General features: G+C 44.3%; 1 protein-coding gene across 1 annotated transcript in view; it reads left to right on the forward strand.

Moving 5' to 3' along the window:
* Positions 1–16,730, forward strand: part of LOC130404302 (attractin-like protein 1) — a 226,272-nt gene that overhangs the window by 47,411 nt on the left and 162,131 nt on the right. Inside the window, exons 11-15 of the mRNA XM_056608961.1 lie at positions 7,612–7,696; positions 9,788–9,999; positions 12,818–12,936; positions 14,686–14,802; positions 15,563–15,695. Coding sequence (XP_056464936.1) covers positions 7,612–7,696; positions 9,788–9,999; positions 12,818–12,936; positions 14,686–14,802; positions 15,563–15,695 — 666 coding nt within the window. The remainder of the gene's footprint in view (positions 1–7,611; positions 7,697–9,787; positions 10,000–12,817; positions 12,937–14,685; positions 14,803–15,562; positions 15,696–16,730) is intronic.

The following is a 16,730-nucleotide window of genomic DNA, read 5'->3' on the forward strand; positions in this document are numbered from 1 at the left end:
ATGGGGTTATCAATAGACCGTTCTACATCTGCGGCAGCCATCTTTGATGTTCTTGAGAAATGCATCTATGACGCGCCTTCACCATCATCATATTTATCCCACTTCATGATAGATACACGGTTGTAAATGGTCGGTCTGTCTCGTACCAGGCAGAAATCATTTTGTGTGGGAGGGGAGCCAGACTGCAGAGCCAATTAAACATGAACTTTGGTTCGGATTGGTCTGGTTCCCAGCATACACCATAGGCTAGATGGGGAGGGTTGAATATCCCCCGAGGAGAGAGCGATAGGAGGGTGCACACAGAAGGACAGGTATATGAAGGGGGAGCAGAACAGATAGCAGCACAGTGGGAAACCAAAAGAGCAGTGGTAGGATCGAACAGAAGGAGGTGAAGGAAAGGGCATTTTCCCTGTGACATTGTGTCTCACAGTGATTCCCTTTGATCAATATAGTCATAGAAAAATGTAAGTAAGTTTGTTCTTATCCTAGCTATCTTTGTTAGATACAGGGGATGGGTTAACCTAGCGATTGTAAGTGCTTTGCACTTGTTTCTATGAACAACCTAACTGTACCCACAACGATATATTGTTTCTCCTTCTTCTGACAAATGTACTTATTGTAAATCGCTTTGGATGAAAGCGTCTGCTAAATGCCCTTAATGTAAATGTTATGAAATGAACTGGTCCATTGGATGGACAAAGAATTCGTAGGGCCCTATTTAGCGGCCTGAAGACCGCTAAATTAAAGAGCTGTAATGAGAGACATCAGAAAAGCAAAAAAGAGTGCCGGAGAATGTGATTTTGAAATTCAACAAACAAATATCCTCCCCTGCTTCTCTCTTGCCGTCCAGTATGTTTCTCTGCCATAGAGGAGTGTTCCCCGACCGAGCCTTACGAACCCAACTTAGATTTACACAGCGCATTTCACTCACTAGTAGCTGACACATGTCCAAGGTGTTATTTACAAATTTCACAAAATAACTCTTCACTCTTAACACGTATTTACAGTAGCTATACTACGTTTTGGTCAGTGAACGATGAATGAGTCAGTAAATATTAAATCAGTTAGATTCCTGAAAAAGCATATCCAACACGGTTAAAGTCAATGGGGCCTATCTTGCACCCAGCGCAATTGACTTTCTACATGACGCATGTATTGTTGCCAGTTTGCACCCTGCACAAAGCTGATTTTCCCCCGCAGCAAACTCGCGCCACATGAGTTGCGCCCTGAGAGGCGTCTCGGCGAAAAGCAGAGATATGTTCCGGCGCAAATGATACATGGTGCTATCTTACAGATCGATAAAGCAGTTGCGCAACTGACCGAAAAAAAAGGAAGACCAAAATCTTCCTGGATTTTATTACCAAGCCTCATACATGTTCACATTGAATTTGCATTGCATTTCTCTGGGTTGTTCACAAACTAGTCAGGCTACACCCTCCCCTTACTCAGTTCTGTTCGCTTTGCATTGGTGGAAGTGAGTAGGGGAGAGGTTAAGTAGAGACTTCAGATTGGACGGTTTGACTTTAGAGTTACCGTAATGTTTTGTGTTTATTTTTTTACCATTATTGTTTTATAGGGACAAACATTAACACATTTCTCCTACAGGAGATTGATAAAGTTCTATCTATTTGCATTTGCATTGCATTTCTCTGGGTTGTTCACAAACTAGTCAGGCTACACCCTCCCCTTACTCAGTTCTGTTCGCTTTGCATTGGTGGAAGTGAGTAGGGGAGAGGTTTAGTAGAGACTTCAGATTGGACGGTTTGACTTTAGAGTTACCGTAATGTTTTGTGTTTATTTTTTTACCATTATTGTTTTATAGGGACAAACATTAACACATTCCTCCTACAGGAGATTGATAAAGTTCTATCTATTGAACAGAAAGAAACGCTTGGTCATACTTTCCAAACTTTACCACAGCATTGGCCTACTGAATGCGACAGATATATTTTAAGCATTGGACAGAATGCCACATAAATATAAATGTATGTTTTTGCACGTTTACAATTTCAGGGAAAAGTATTTGCCTCTAATGGTGTTGCTTAGGCTCATGCCTTTTGAGGCAGTGTTGTTTCGGAATGTAAGTATTAAGGGCCAATAATGCTTACTATCAACATTAGTCACCATGTCTCTGGACACATTTGTATGCAGTCACATGTTAATATACCCCCCCCCCCCCCCTTTGGATTGTGGATTTTTTTTTTTATAGGGGCTGAATGAATGAACACTGTAGTAGGCTATGCCATGCATTAAAATAATAATAATAATAACAATAATAAACTCGAGCAAAGTAGGCTATATCCCAGCCTTCCAAAACAAAATCTCGTTTTAGGGTAAATGATAACGTTGGTTAAATTATTTGGAAAAGAACAGCTGATACAGCGGTAATAAGTTGTACTTTTAAATCAATGCCTATGCAAACACTGTACAGCAAAAACATATTTTCTTGACACAGACATCCTGTACAAGCCCATAACTTTTAGGGTTGTATTTGATTGTGAGAAAACATAGTTTTACCGTGAGTGACTGTTAAAAAGAATGAATGAATCGGGCTACTTCCGGGCAACCCTTTTTAGATATATAATAGCAACATTGCCATAGAACCGCTCACAAAGAACTGGCGCTTCTCACTTGCGTTTAAATAGGGCCCAATGTATGAACAACGAGTTGGTAAATAGTCAATGTGTTTTTAGTTTTATAATACACATTTCATATGTTTCATTAAACGTTTCCGGTGGGGTTTGAACTGTCACCTTACAACATCTCAACCGATGTGATGATTTTATGGCCTGGCTGGTTGCAGGCGGCTTGTCCCTTACTGCACTGGAAAGAGGCCAGGAGCAAGGGGTCTCAATCTATATTCAGAATGAGCACAATGTATTACTATCATCAAAGGCATCTTCTTGCTGCGCCTGAAATGGGACACGTCAACTATGGGTTTACATCTCCTGACCTTCATCATGGAGGTCTGACCCTGTCACACACACACACAGGCGCGCGCGCGCACGCAAGCACGCACGCACGCACGCACGCATGCACGCACGCACGCACGCACGCACGCACGCACGCACGCACGCACGCACACACACACGCACACACAACATATCTCTGTGTATCAGACCGTTAATATCCCTTATCTTGGGATATTAAACACACACTCACAAATGGCCACACACATGCGTTAATCCTGGGATATTAGACACGATGCACTCACATGTTCAGCACCGCATGCCGGGCCTGCGTCTCTGAGTGAGCGAGAGGGGGGGCCAGCAGCCAATAAATCAGTAGGGGAATCTGCAGATACAAGCATTAATAAATAAGTCATGGTAGGTGGGAGAAGGAGACCACAGGGTTTTATCGCACCCAGACAACATGAAGCACGCACACACACACAATATGCAGAGGGGTAGTTACGAGGCCTGAGGACCGAGAAAGAAACCGAGAGATAGATGGATAGAAAATGTGAAAATGTGTCTCCCCATCTCCCTTCCTCTCCGCATCTCTCCTTTTCCTTTCCCATCTCCCTTCTCTCCTCTCCGCATTGCCCTTCTCCCTCCTCCTCCCCCTCTCCTCTGCTCCTTTCCCGATCCTTCCTCCTCCTCTCCCCATCTCTCCCCTCCTCCTCTCCCCATCTCTCCCCTCCTCCTCCGCATCTCCCTCCTCTCCCCATCTCTCCCCTCCTCCTCTCCCCATCTCTCCCATCTCCCTGCTCCTCCCATCGCCCCTCCTCCTCCCCATCCTCCGCAGGAGATATTTAATTAGATGCACCTGTGGAACACCTCATTGCTTGTGCATCCCTCCTCCTCCTCCGTTTCTTAATGTACTCTCCCCATGCCCCCAACCCCACCTCTTCTCTCACTGATGATTTGGTTTTGTTTTGCCACACTAACCTTGGGAGTGGAGAGGCGGCTGTCATTGGTTTCTGTCGCTTTTTTCCCCCGCAGCCCGCTGCCACGCATTAGATCCAGAGCCACACAGAAGGCTCTTTTCATTTGGATCTAATTCTACCGCCCCCTCCCCCCATCCACACACACACACACACACACACACACACACACACACACACACACACACACACACACACACACACACACACACACACACACACATCCATCCATTACGGCCCCCGGCACCCCCTCCCAATGCTTCTAATTAGATTGGAGGATGGGGGGGAGATGAACTCTAATTAAAGCCCTCTCCATTCTACCTTCCAAAGCACTGACGCGCATCTGCAAGCGCTCACACGCACACACACACACGCACATACACACACACAAACGCACACATACATGCACATACACGTGCGCACCCACATCAGACACATTCACAAGTCATGCACTCACACTCACACACACACAAAACCAGTGATGTGCATTCAAGGTATTTTTCTCACCCAAATCCGCATATTCCTGTAACAGCAGCGGACCGCTGTTCGACCCAGCGATTATAAGAGAAAGAAATAAAAGAAAAGAAAGAAAATTTGACCCGTGTGCTGCTTCCCAGCCCGCTATTATCTAATGATGTCTTCGCCCTCCCTGCCACCCTGTGACCATTTACGGTCTTTAAGGTCTTTACGGCCTAAGACTAAACAAACGTAGTTATTCACCGTGGTCTAAATTAGAGATTTTCTTCAAAAGATGAAACAAGGGCATGAAATGGGTAAAACACAGGCCTATTAGCCTCTTACTGGGCTGTTTTTTTTATGAGTTGAAATGCGGAGAAAATGGAAGCCGTAGCATTGCGCGTGGCCTCATTGTGTGTGCAGCTGAAAACTGCAATTGCGATGTAATTAATCATTTTGTTTCTCTTATAAAGCTGACTTGCGGAGAACAATATAGTAGCTATTATTTAATTTGAGAATTTGCCTCACTTGTTGCTTACCTTTGAAGCACCTTTGAGTGCAGCCTGTTATTGGTTATCTCGATCAATGACCTGAAGCACACCGTGCGTAGTCAGTGTCTGACTTTAGTGTAGAACAGGATCCATTATTTAGGCAAAACGTTCACAGACCAGCGGAAATAGTACTGCGGCGAGAAATACTAATTTGCGTCTGATCATAAATAACAAATACACAAATACATAGACTTAATAAAACACATATCTATTCTGAAATAAATGATAATAAAATGTGTACGTAAGGTACATAGTATATTACATGCACATATAGTCTTCCCAACAAGGCAACTTTCATACGCCACACTTACGCCTTGTTCAGACTAGATGCGTCCGTCGACGGATGGGATTTTGACGTATCCATTTGATCTTCCAGGTTGTATTACAAAGGCGATTTCATTGGACAGTGTCCTTGCGTATATTTGCATAACACAGTCTGATTGGCCGACGGATCCGTTGCTGCCTGAAAAGTTTAACATTTCTATACTTTTTGACACAGAATGGACGGACCCACAATGCATTTCGCGAGCGCCCCATGCAAAGTCAATGAGATCCGTCGATGGACGGAGGTAGTGTGAACAAGGTGTCACATGCATGAAAAACAGCGCACAAAAACACAACTGCACATGGCATGACGAGCAGTGCAACGATCACACACACACACACACACACACACTCATTTAAAAAAGCCTAAAGCCATGCCTTGGTACATTTATGGGCCGCTCACCTCACCTAACCCCCACTCCCATTACTACCCTCATCTCATCCCCACTCCCGTTCTCTCCTCACCTGTCTCCCCCCACCTTCCTCTCCTACCCCCCACCACCACCCCCCACTGTCCTCAGCTCCTCCCATTACTGCCCCCATCGTCCTTGCACCCCCCCCACCCCCCATCCTTTCTCCATCTCCCTCGCCATGCATTATTAACAGAGCCTTTCTCATTTCCTGGGAGGAAATGAAAATGTGTGTGTGTGTCTGTGTTTGTGTTAAGGAGTGTATGTGTGTTTGTGTGTTTATGAGAGTAATTCTGGAGAAGTGTGTGTGTGTTTTGTTGAGTGTATCTGTGTTGAGGAATGTGTGTGTGTTTGTGTGTAAGCAGCACCTGAACTGGAATGGAAAATACAATTTATGTTCTGATCTTCATCAGAAGCCATTTTTTCACATTATTATCAACACTTTTATTCACGTTTGCTTTTTTTATTTTTTTATATTCACGTTTGCTTTTTTTGAGAAGTGGCGGACTTGAATTGACCTACTGCAGACATCCAGTTTCATAGATTGCAACTTCTAAGTACAAGTCCTCTAGGAAAAAAAACTCTTCACCACCCACCGTTTAGCCCTGACTGTTATTACAGACACATTTTATGGGGCTGAGTCTCTGCAATTGGCTTGTAAAGCACAATGGTTGACGTTAATGCGATTGACTTTTGAGCTCTCTACTTGCGATGCTGTCACCGGCAGAGCTGATTGGATGGACTCCCACGTCCTTACGCGGTGTCATCTGTCGTATTGCTTTCTCCCTTTTTTTAAACGAGTGCTTCCAATTAGCCCATCGCTTAACGAGGTCGTTAGCAACCTGGCCTCCTCTTGTAACCAAAAATCGCTTGCTCCGCAGTCGTGTTTTTGGGTGGGCTCATCTCCCTAAACGGCAACTATTCAGAGGGAACACACAAACAAGCACACACCGCCCAAAACGCACACACACACACACACACACACACACACACACACACACACACACACACACACACACACACACACACACACACACACACACACACACACACACACACACACATAGTCGCTAATTTACATGTTTTTTTAATGGGATCACAAAGGGTTCATTAAAATGTCAAGATAACTGTTAAGTAGAGAGAGGGAAATATTTTACAGCTCTAGAGAGAGAGAGAGAGAGAGAGAGAGAGAGAGAGAGAGAGAGAGAGAGAGAGAGAGAGAGAGAGAGAGAGAGAGAGAGAGAGAGAGAGAGAGAGATTAACATGCTTATTTACTTAAGACCACTTACAGTTTATCTCCCTCACCTTATGATTAGCTTCGATTTGAGAGGGTTAGGGTTAGGCCGGGCTAAGGGTTTGCATATCAATTTGAGCACCTCTCTGTGAAGGATAACTGCACCGTGTATCCCACACCTCGCTGCTCCTCTTCATGGGCAATTGTGTGCTCAAGATTCAGATGTTGTGAACTTCATGCGGTGGCTGAAACTACTGATGTATATGTTGGCGTCATCTCCAAGGATGAATATTTCCTGGAGAGAGAGTAATATTGCTTCCTTACCACCTACTGGGAGTAAGGAGAAATGATGCACCAAATAAGATTGTCAAACTAAATCATCATACTTGGTCTCTAATGCTGCATTGTCTGTTTCCTTATTTTTTTCCCTTGAATAATTTAGCATTCACGACTTGATGTATGTTTTACGTGTGTGTGTATCTGTGTGTGTGTGTTGATGTGTGTTGTTTTTGTGTGACTGTGTAAATAACGGTGTGTTTGTTTGTGTGTGTCTGTGTGGTTGTATTTGTAACTGTGTGTGTCTACCTGTTTGTGTGTGAAACTGTGTATGTGTGTTAGTGTGTGTTTGCGTGTGTCTGTTTGAGTAACTGTGTTTGTTTGTGTGTCTGTGTGAGTAACGATGCGTTTTTTGTGTGTGTGTTTGTGTATAACTGTGTGTGTGTGTGTGTGTGTGTATGTGTGTGTCCACAGCCTGCGATAGCTGGAAAGTTCTCCCCAGGCCGGGTCTCCACAGGGATGCCAACCGGTTTGGCCATTCGGCTGTGGTGAAGAACGGGTGAGTTAAAACCCCCACTCTACCCGGTAATACCATCAAAGATACAATACAATGAGTTCAACTTCCTTCAACTCATTCTTGAAGTTCTCTATAAATACAAGGACTTAATATGTATTCCTGTATCATCTCTCTCTGCCAACCTGTGGTGCAGTTGGGTCGTTGGGATAGGTGTTGAAACATCTCTTAAAAACATTTATTTTGGTTTCTGCTGTTCTGACCTTGAGGCCTCCTTCTCTGTTGTACTTTCTCCTGGTTCTCTCTCAACGCCTCTGTTTTGTTTAGAAGTGCAGGCCATGTGTCATCCAGTTCTTTCGACTGATCCCTGCGTCTAACTTTACAAGTTTTCCTTTTCCTTGTTCTGGCAGTATCCTTCTTTATGCTATCTATAGTGAGGTGCCAAAACAGCTCCCTTGTCTTACCCTCACCATGATACATGCTGCTCCTTTTTCAAATCTCAGTGTGTTATGTAAGTTTGTTTCCCTCAGGAAGTCCCGAAACAATCATCAGTCGTTTCCAACACACTTCTTTGAGTCATTTACAGTGCCCCTATTTTACATACAATTTGGGAATTACAAGTGTCGCCCAGTTTGTGAAATTATTTTCCAAATCCTTCAGAAAGGAGATTTATAGCACAGAGTTTAACAGTGGCTCACTGGAAATAAAATCCTGAAAAAAACACCTAAAGGTGCGGCCACACCAAACGCGTTACCCGCGTACCTCGCGTATAAAATCGTCATTTTTTCCATAGGGAACCATTGGTTTACGCGCGTATGAGACGCGTACACGCGTTACATGCGCTAAAGCAAAATTTTACGCGCATAACGCGCGTATGAGGCGCGTATATATACGCGCGTACATTTCAAGAGTTCAAAAAATTGAACGTTTTACGCTCATACGCATGACGATTAGCCGCGTTGCCCAATCAGCGTTGAGCTTGACCCGACGTCACTGGCAGAGAGTAGTGAGCTTGGACAGAAGCATACGGCCGACATCTTTCTTTATTCTGTGTGGGAATAGTAACATAGTTACGCCATTAAATGCTTTTATGGAAACATTTTTAGCGAGAAATGTGCATTTTACTTTCATAATGTTCGCTCGGTGAATGTGAAGGATGTTTGGTTTGATAGTTATGACGAAGAGGGAACGCTCCGTTCACTTGCATGGACAGAGCCTCTGGTTACTAAGCAACCTCAACGTCTTGGCGGACTATATATCTGCTGATCAACACTACGAATGCTGGAAACACACCAGACACACCATGTGAAGTTATTTAACCCGATTATTGTTATTTATATCCGAGATTATTTAATCTAACCCGATCTAAACTCTATCACCCAAACACGGCGGCGTTTGGGTTTCCTACCTCGGACTCCAGCGCAGCCACGGCCGACAACTTTCTTTATTCTGGGTGGAAATAGTAACATAGTTACGCCATTAAATGCGTTTATGGAAACATTTTTAGCGAGAAATGTGCATTTTACTTTCGTAATGTTCGCTCGGTGAATGTGAAGGATGTTTGGTTTGATAGTTATGACGAAGAGGGAACGCTCCGTTCACTTGCATGGACATGGACTCATCTAGGCGCGTTAGGAGCGTAGGCGCGTTAGGAGCGTATGCCCATTTTTGACACAAAATGGTCAAGCAACATTTTAGCTGCGTTACGCGCGTAAAAATTACGCGAGATACGGTATATGGTGTGGCCGTACCTTAAGACATCCGCGTGAGAGGTTTTCTTCTCTCTGCGAGAATCTAGAGTTGATCGCATACATGAATGACTTAAATACTTACCTTTGACTTAACTACTGTTAAAATGTAGCTAACTACAGTAGCACTGGCTAATACTTCTAATAATGAATTATGTTATTGTGTGTATGTATTTTATTTTGTCGATTTTTGTATATTGGTCAATAGTGTCCTTTTCCAATCTTTAAACTACAAGTCCTATTCTGCTTTTGCTTTTTTGTATTTAACAAAGCCTTTTCCTCACCTTGGCCAGGGACTACCGATGGAAAATATCCTCTTGGCTTGAGAGAAGTCTCCCTTCTCTCAATAGAGCTCCACCAAACAGTAACGCTGAGTCTGTGCCCTCAGCTCCGTGTTCATCTTCGGGGGGTTCTCCGGGCTGCTTCTGAACGACTTGCTGGCCTACACCCCCCCCTCCTGCCTGGCATGGGCTGACGCCGACGCCTGTGCCACCGCTGGGCCGGGAGTCCGCTGCCACTGGGTCAAAGGTCAATGTGTCCCCTGGGAGCCCCACCTGGCTGCCGACGTGGTGCCCGCCCCCTTCTGCCCCCTGCGCCCGGGTACGTCCCCGGTCACCCTGCTCTGAGTGCATCTTTGTCTCTACTTCTCTCTCTCTCTCTCTCTCTCTCTCTCTCTCTCTCTCTCTCTCTCTCTCTCTCTCTCTCTCGCTCCTTTTTCCTCCCGTTCAAACACGCTTTATTGGCAAAATAAACATTTAATTGTGGCTTAATCAATTCAACAGAACATTTGAGACATAGAATACGATAAGGTGAAACCAAGTTACATATTGCAGACCTCTCTGCCTCTCTCTCTGGTGATTCATTCATCTGTCTTTATTTCTCTTCAATGCAGTACGATAAATCACTCTGAAAAGCGATATTCAAAATTGACACCCAGAAGGCTTAATCTTTTAGTGAGACTAACTAATTGTACAGAATTGGCCTCTGAAGTTTGTTTGCGTGCTGAAATGGAGGGCAGAGCAAGAGGTCAGGGCAACAACAATTACCTCATTCCAGAGCAATTAGCACAGGGCTAAGAAAATAAGTCCCCATCTTTCTTGCAACCTCGCCTTACACGCTAATGCAGCCAGATAGAGAGCTCTTAGGTTGATTCACAACATACATTCCTTCTGCTTCGTCTTGGGCAGACCTAGGGCAGGTGTATTCATAAGGTTTTCGTCATAAGGAAGTCTGTCTGATGTTTTGAGCTAAAGCGCTAGTCTGTCCTTTCAGACTAGCATTTAGCTGTATTTATACCCGTATTGTTTCTATTATTCTTGTATTTGTGTCTATGCAAGTGGCCATTTATTGATATCCAAATGTCTATTGACTTGGCTGGTGTGTGAGTGGATCATGTCTTTGGATAATTTAGAACCACAGTTCTTAGTCTCCAGAGGTAATATCATACATTTTTCACAAATGTAGCAATCTTGCTCACCTTCCAAGCTCCAACCCCTCCCCAACTTCCAATTTCACCACGATTTCTACATATTTTTGATGACTTAACTGGACACCTGCTCTGAAAGGATCTGTCTGGAAAGATAAATGTCTTGTCCAAGTAAGTTTGAACAAAAGCAGACACCTGTCCTCAGCTACTTCCCAAGGCAGACCCTCAATAATACCACAGGGATCTCTATATTACTCTGACGATGCAATTGCCGTTCTTTGGTGCCTTCTTGCTTGATCAGCACTCTAATGATTAGCAGCGGAAGCCATGCATCTGTATTAGATTTATACAAATGAAATCTATTCTTGATTTTTTTCTGATGATATCACAAAAAAAAAAGTCAAGACTTTAAATATGAATGACGTCACAAAGCACTTCAAACTTTGCAGTGCTGAGGAAACCTAAGGGACAGATGTCTTGCCATCTCACTGGTTATGATGAAAATTATAACTTTTCTGCCCAGCCGGTAACAACCAAACGGTCCTGTAACAACTGAACAGTGTTGCTGCTTCCAATAATAACTATCAGCACTATTACTGTCCTCTTGATCATCACTCTATAGCGGGAGGTAGGGCTGGGCGATATGACGATATCATACCGTGGACGATATGAAAGTGTCTACCGGGAGAGATTTGGCCATATTTCATTTATACCGAGAGAGAAAAAAAAATAAAAAAAATAATATTTTTTATATTGCACTGCACTGACTGAAGCAAGGCAGGTGTGAGACTCACCTGTTAACTTGAAAAGAAATCTCATTTGTATTGAAGAAACAGTTCTATTTTTACCACCAGCTATTTGCACAGCACATAACTTTATTGTGCACATAACTTTATTTAAGTGTATAATTAGTATTTAAAATATTTGTGTGATGCTGTGATTTATATTACACTGCACTGACTGACAGCCAGGCAGGTGTGAAGCACACCTTTAAAAAAAAAAGTTATTTGTATTGAAAAAACAGTTCAATGTTTACAAGATGTTTGCACTATATGACACTGCAGTTAATGACAGATTGTTCGCTACTTACTCCTTTGTAAGCATGGAAATTCAAGTTCAAAATAAAAGAAAAAACTGATCAAATGTGAAGTATGGTTATTTTAAGCCATTTATTATTTTAATTTACTTCAAAAACACCATATCGTGATATATATCCATATCGTGATATAAAATTACTCATATCTTGATATAAGATTTTGTCCATATCGCCCAGCCCTAGCGGGAGGTTTGGGATTCAGCTCATAGTATCTGCTGCATGCATGGGTTTAGCTTAATTGCTTTAAGGTGCTGTTGGTAAGGTTTGAGAAGAACTTATTAGAAATGCTGCAGCCATCTGCCAGCTATTAGTAATATGAGTGATTTAAATGCTCTCGGATGATATTGGTTCTGGTTGGCTTTGCATCCTTGCTAAGCGTCGAGGGGTCCCTGAAAAAGACACCTAACCCTAGCTGCTCCTGATGAGGTGGTGGTCCCCTTGCATGGTTGACCCCGCTGTCGGTGTGTGAAGGGGGCATTTATGGGTGAACGTGAGGCCCTTTCTGTAAAGCAGTTTGAGTTGCCCCCCCCCAGCTTGTGTTGTGGACACGTTCCAGACCAGGCCCTCGACGAGCCGTGACACCCATTAGGCTACAGTCTATTTCAAACAAGTGTTGAGCAGTTCCCATAGCTCTATCTTGGTTTGTCCGACCAAGTAAATGTATGCAAACTGCCTTGGCTAGCTATTTTTCTCCAATAGTGGAACCAAAAACGAACCAATGAACAAGTTTTGATTCTGTGTTCAATCTCCACTACTTGTGCTCACAGACTTCTAGACTGAGGTGCACAGTAAAGACACTTGGATTGGGGCTCTGTAAGGCAGTTTCCATTTCATACATGAATTGCACTTCAACAATACACCACAGCAAATTAATACAATGCACTTTCCTCTTCCAGAGAGCACAGACGAGCAGTGTTTCCGCTTCTCCGACTGCGCCAGCTGCACTGCCAACACGTGGTTATGTCAGTGGTGTGAAGACAGGAAGTGCATGTCTGCCTCCAGCAACTGCACCGTGGTGAGTCCATCTGGCCACTAGGGGCAGTGTCCACACACCTCTAAGACATACAATTCTTCGTTTGCAACTGACGTCACAGCTAATTAAAATTCGTAACCAAACCGGAAGTCGGCCATCCTGGTAGGAAAGCAATCACAACATTGCGCCCCGCTACACGTGTTTCAGTCACATTAGAGTGGAGTCATTCAATCGCAAAGTGCGTATCTAACCTCAATTGTTTTGCTATTATATTCTTTTGTTTGGCTAATAATGCCTACCAGTTGTGAAGTCCATGTCACAAACTGGCACGTAGGGTATGACCTTCACGTACGCTGGAAGAAGCCAGTGATTTCCCACATCAGTGCATGTGCGAGCGCCATTGATTCTCGAAGAACTCCAAGTAGCCCACAGCATTGCACCGACATGGGAACAGCACTCATCCAGCCAAGCCATACAATCACAGTGTGTCGCTAAAACAACTCCGGCATTCTGAGCTAAAAACAATGACCTTAGCGGCGTATCCCTGGCCCTTTAGGAGTGATTTACCTAAAAATAAAAGACGTGGTAGTTCGCTATGTCAGGGTAATCTACGCTCGGTAAAAGGGCCTGATCCCCGCTAAAATCTGACTTTTTCAGCTTGTAGGGATCGAAACCTAACAGGTTAAATTTCTGCTGGTATCTGCCGGTACCGCTTAAATTTGAGAAATATTCAGACATTTGTATCGCACTATTGGGTTCGCTGGTAGAAGACGCCATTTTGATCGCATGTGTTTTCCTACCAAGATGGCTGCCGTCGTGACGTAAGCTAGGGTGACCAGATTTGAGTTTGTGAAAAAGAGGACACTTCGTCGCGGGGGGGGGGGGGGCGAAAACATGGGTATTTTTTCTTTAGTTCGTCCGTGAACTTACATTTAGGTTTAGGCATGGCTGCAGACAGGGGGGGGGGGGGGGGGGGGGGGGGGGGGGGGGGGGGGGGGGGGGGGGGGGGGGTTTGTATCGTGAGCCTACGTACTTCAGTAGGGGTTCCATTCCGTCTATACACGGCACCTTCTCAACGAGCACATGAGATCGGTCGCCCAATGACAGACTCTCTCTACAGTCAGCTCGCGCAAGAAGGTGTAACGTAAGGGAGATACCATTTCCAGAACTTGGAAGGCCGTAATAACCATAGACATATACAATGGTAATAACTAGTAGGTTATGTGAAAGACCCAGAAACACAAATATGCGACGAGGCAAAAAATAAAAAAAAGATAATAATAACAATAATATATATATATTTTTTTTTTTTGCGACGAGGCAAAATACCGGACGTTTTTGGAATCCCTGCCGGACGCATTTTTTAGGTCTCGAAAAGAGGACATGTCCGGGAAAAAGAGGACGTCTGGTCACCCTACGTAAGCACTTTTTACATCATTTTGATTACGTGGTTGCAAACGAAGAATAACATGCCTTGTCATTGTTCATGCTTTACCAGATACATAGATTGATTTTCTTAATCGATTCATTGGTCGGTACAAGAGGGTAAGTGCGGCCATGGTTTATTCAAAGCAAGACGACAGAGATGATTTGATAATTTTTAATCAAATTCATTTTTTATATATTAACATAACAATTTTGCAATTTATAGCTTACAGTAAGATCAATACAATCAATGTTATAAGTGTAATACACGAGAGATGTTCTAGAAAGAAGAAGCACACAGGCAATGCATCGTGTTTATGTGTACATCTTGTGTGTGTGTGTGTGTGTGCTTGTGTGTGTGTCCAGCTAACTCTGGAGTTGGCGCGGCAGCATGTGGGTGCCCTGGCTCTGGCCCCGCCCCCCTCCATGCTGTCGGAGCATCAGCTGAGCCTCTGGAAGCACGGCGCCCGCAGGCGGGGACATGTGTGTGACCCCGCGCTCCCCACACACACCAACGCTCACCTTCAGCGTAGCAGCACAATACAACCCATGAGTTAGCGCTCAGATGTGTTTAACATGTTTAAGGTTTTATCCTCGAGAATGTCAATGGTGACAACTAGTTCCAACACAGACGCACGCACGCACGCATGGACGCATGCACAAGCACACGCACACACTCTATTCCTCTAGAAATTAGGATTGCCTGAGAAAAATCCACTTTTAAGAGGTTTTGATTCCCTGGGGGAGATGTCATCGATCTCCAAGTATATTACATATCATATATCCAGATCAATGACATTAGGGCACTGATACAGAATAAATGACAGAAACAAATCTTAAGATTGTGTTGAAGCTCCCTTGAGTTAGTTTATTCCCTTGCCCTTAATATGTATTTACTCACACTCATAATGTCTTTGTGCCCTGATTTCATTCCATGTTGTATGGATTTTTTATGACGTTGTGGAAGATTGCAACATAAGGCATTTTATACAGCTGTTAATGTTGCAATCTGACATACTGAAAATAATGTTTGTTTGTTTGTGTGTGTGCATGCGTTTGTGTGCGAGTATGCATGTGTGTCTATATGTGTGTATCTATGTGTGTATGTGTTTATCCATATGCATGTGTCTTTGTGTGTGTGTGTGTGTGTGTGTGTGTGTGTGTGTGTGTGTGTGTGTGTGTGTGTGTGTGTGTGTGTGTGTGTGTGTGTGTGTGTGTGTGTGTGTGTGTGTGGTGCATGCAGTCCATTGTAGACACGTCCAGGTGCTCTCAGAAGGAGGAGCAGGAGTGCTCCCGCTCTGCAAACTGCAGGAGCTGCCTGCTCAACCTCAACTGTCAGTGGGACCAGCAACAGCAGGAGTGCCACGTCCTGCCAGGTAACACTCACTCACTCACTCACTCACTCACTCACTCACTCACTCACTCACTCACTCACTCACTCACTCACTCACTCACTCACTCACTCACTCACTCACTCACTCACTCACTCACTCACTCAGGCTCCCACACATTGCTACGAACTAACCACAGTGTAAGTCAGCAATGGTATTACAGTCCTGTTTGACGCTGATAAACTGTCAGTAGACATTCTCATTGAGTTTCTCTTTTCCCAGGTCGGCCCAAAGAAAATGTACAGTAATTTATCAAACCTCTTACAGTAGTCCACTCTGTCATGTTAACAGTGTGCACACAGCCCCTCTCTCACCCTGTCGCTCTCCCTATCTGGCTTTCCCTCCATAACAAATATTTCAGCGCTGAACATACACATGCAGCCATGTTCCCAGGACTGCTCACACACTTTTCTGCCAGCCTCTCATATTAATAGATTGCATATCCGTCATGGTCACACACATTGCAAATCAACACATCCAAACATGTATGCGGCAATGCACTGATATGCATTACACACAGATCCCACCACATAACACACAAAAAACAAACACACACACACGCACTTTTAAACCACAAGTCAGCATAAAAAAGAAGTAGGCCAATTATAATTGTTTACTTGATGGTATGAAAATGGCTCCTTGGCTACCCCAAAGGCCCAAAGAAAGAGCAGAAAGCCTGCTGCGTGTTTCCTCTATTGTGAGCTCAGGCCTCCACCAGCCCTGCTCCTAGCTTGACTCCACAGCACTAGTTAGCGCACGGAAGGAAGACTCTTATACCCAAAGCTCTCCTCCTCATATGTTTTTCTTCTCTGGTGTTGCAACCCCCCCCCCCCCCCCCCCCCCCCCCCCCCCCCCCGCCCCACCAGTAGCTAGTAGATGACTACAGCCCCTGCTGTGAATCCGGAGTTTGGTTTAGCTGGCTTCAAGCTGAGTTCGTTGCTGTGTCTTCCCCCCCCGACCCACATCAAGCGACTCTAGCCTGGCTCCCTGCCTCCTGTAGCTGCTAGCTGTTACGTTAGC

The sequence above is a fragment of the Gadus chalcogrammus genome, chromosome 15 (assembly GCF_026213295.1).
Source record: "Gadus chalcogrammus isolate NIFS_2021 chromosome 15, NIFS_Gcha_1.0, whole genome shotgun sequence".
NCBI lineage: Eukaryota > Metazoa > Chordata > Actinopteri > Gadiformes > Gadidae > Gadus > Gadus chalcogrammus.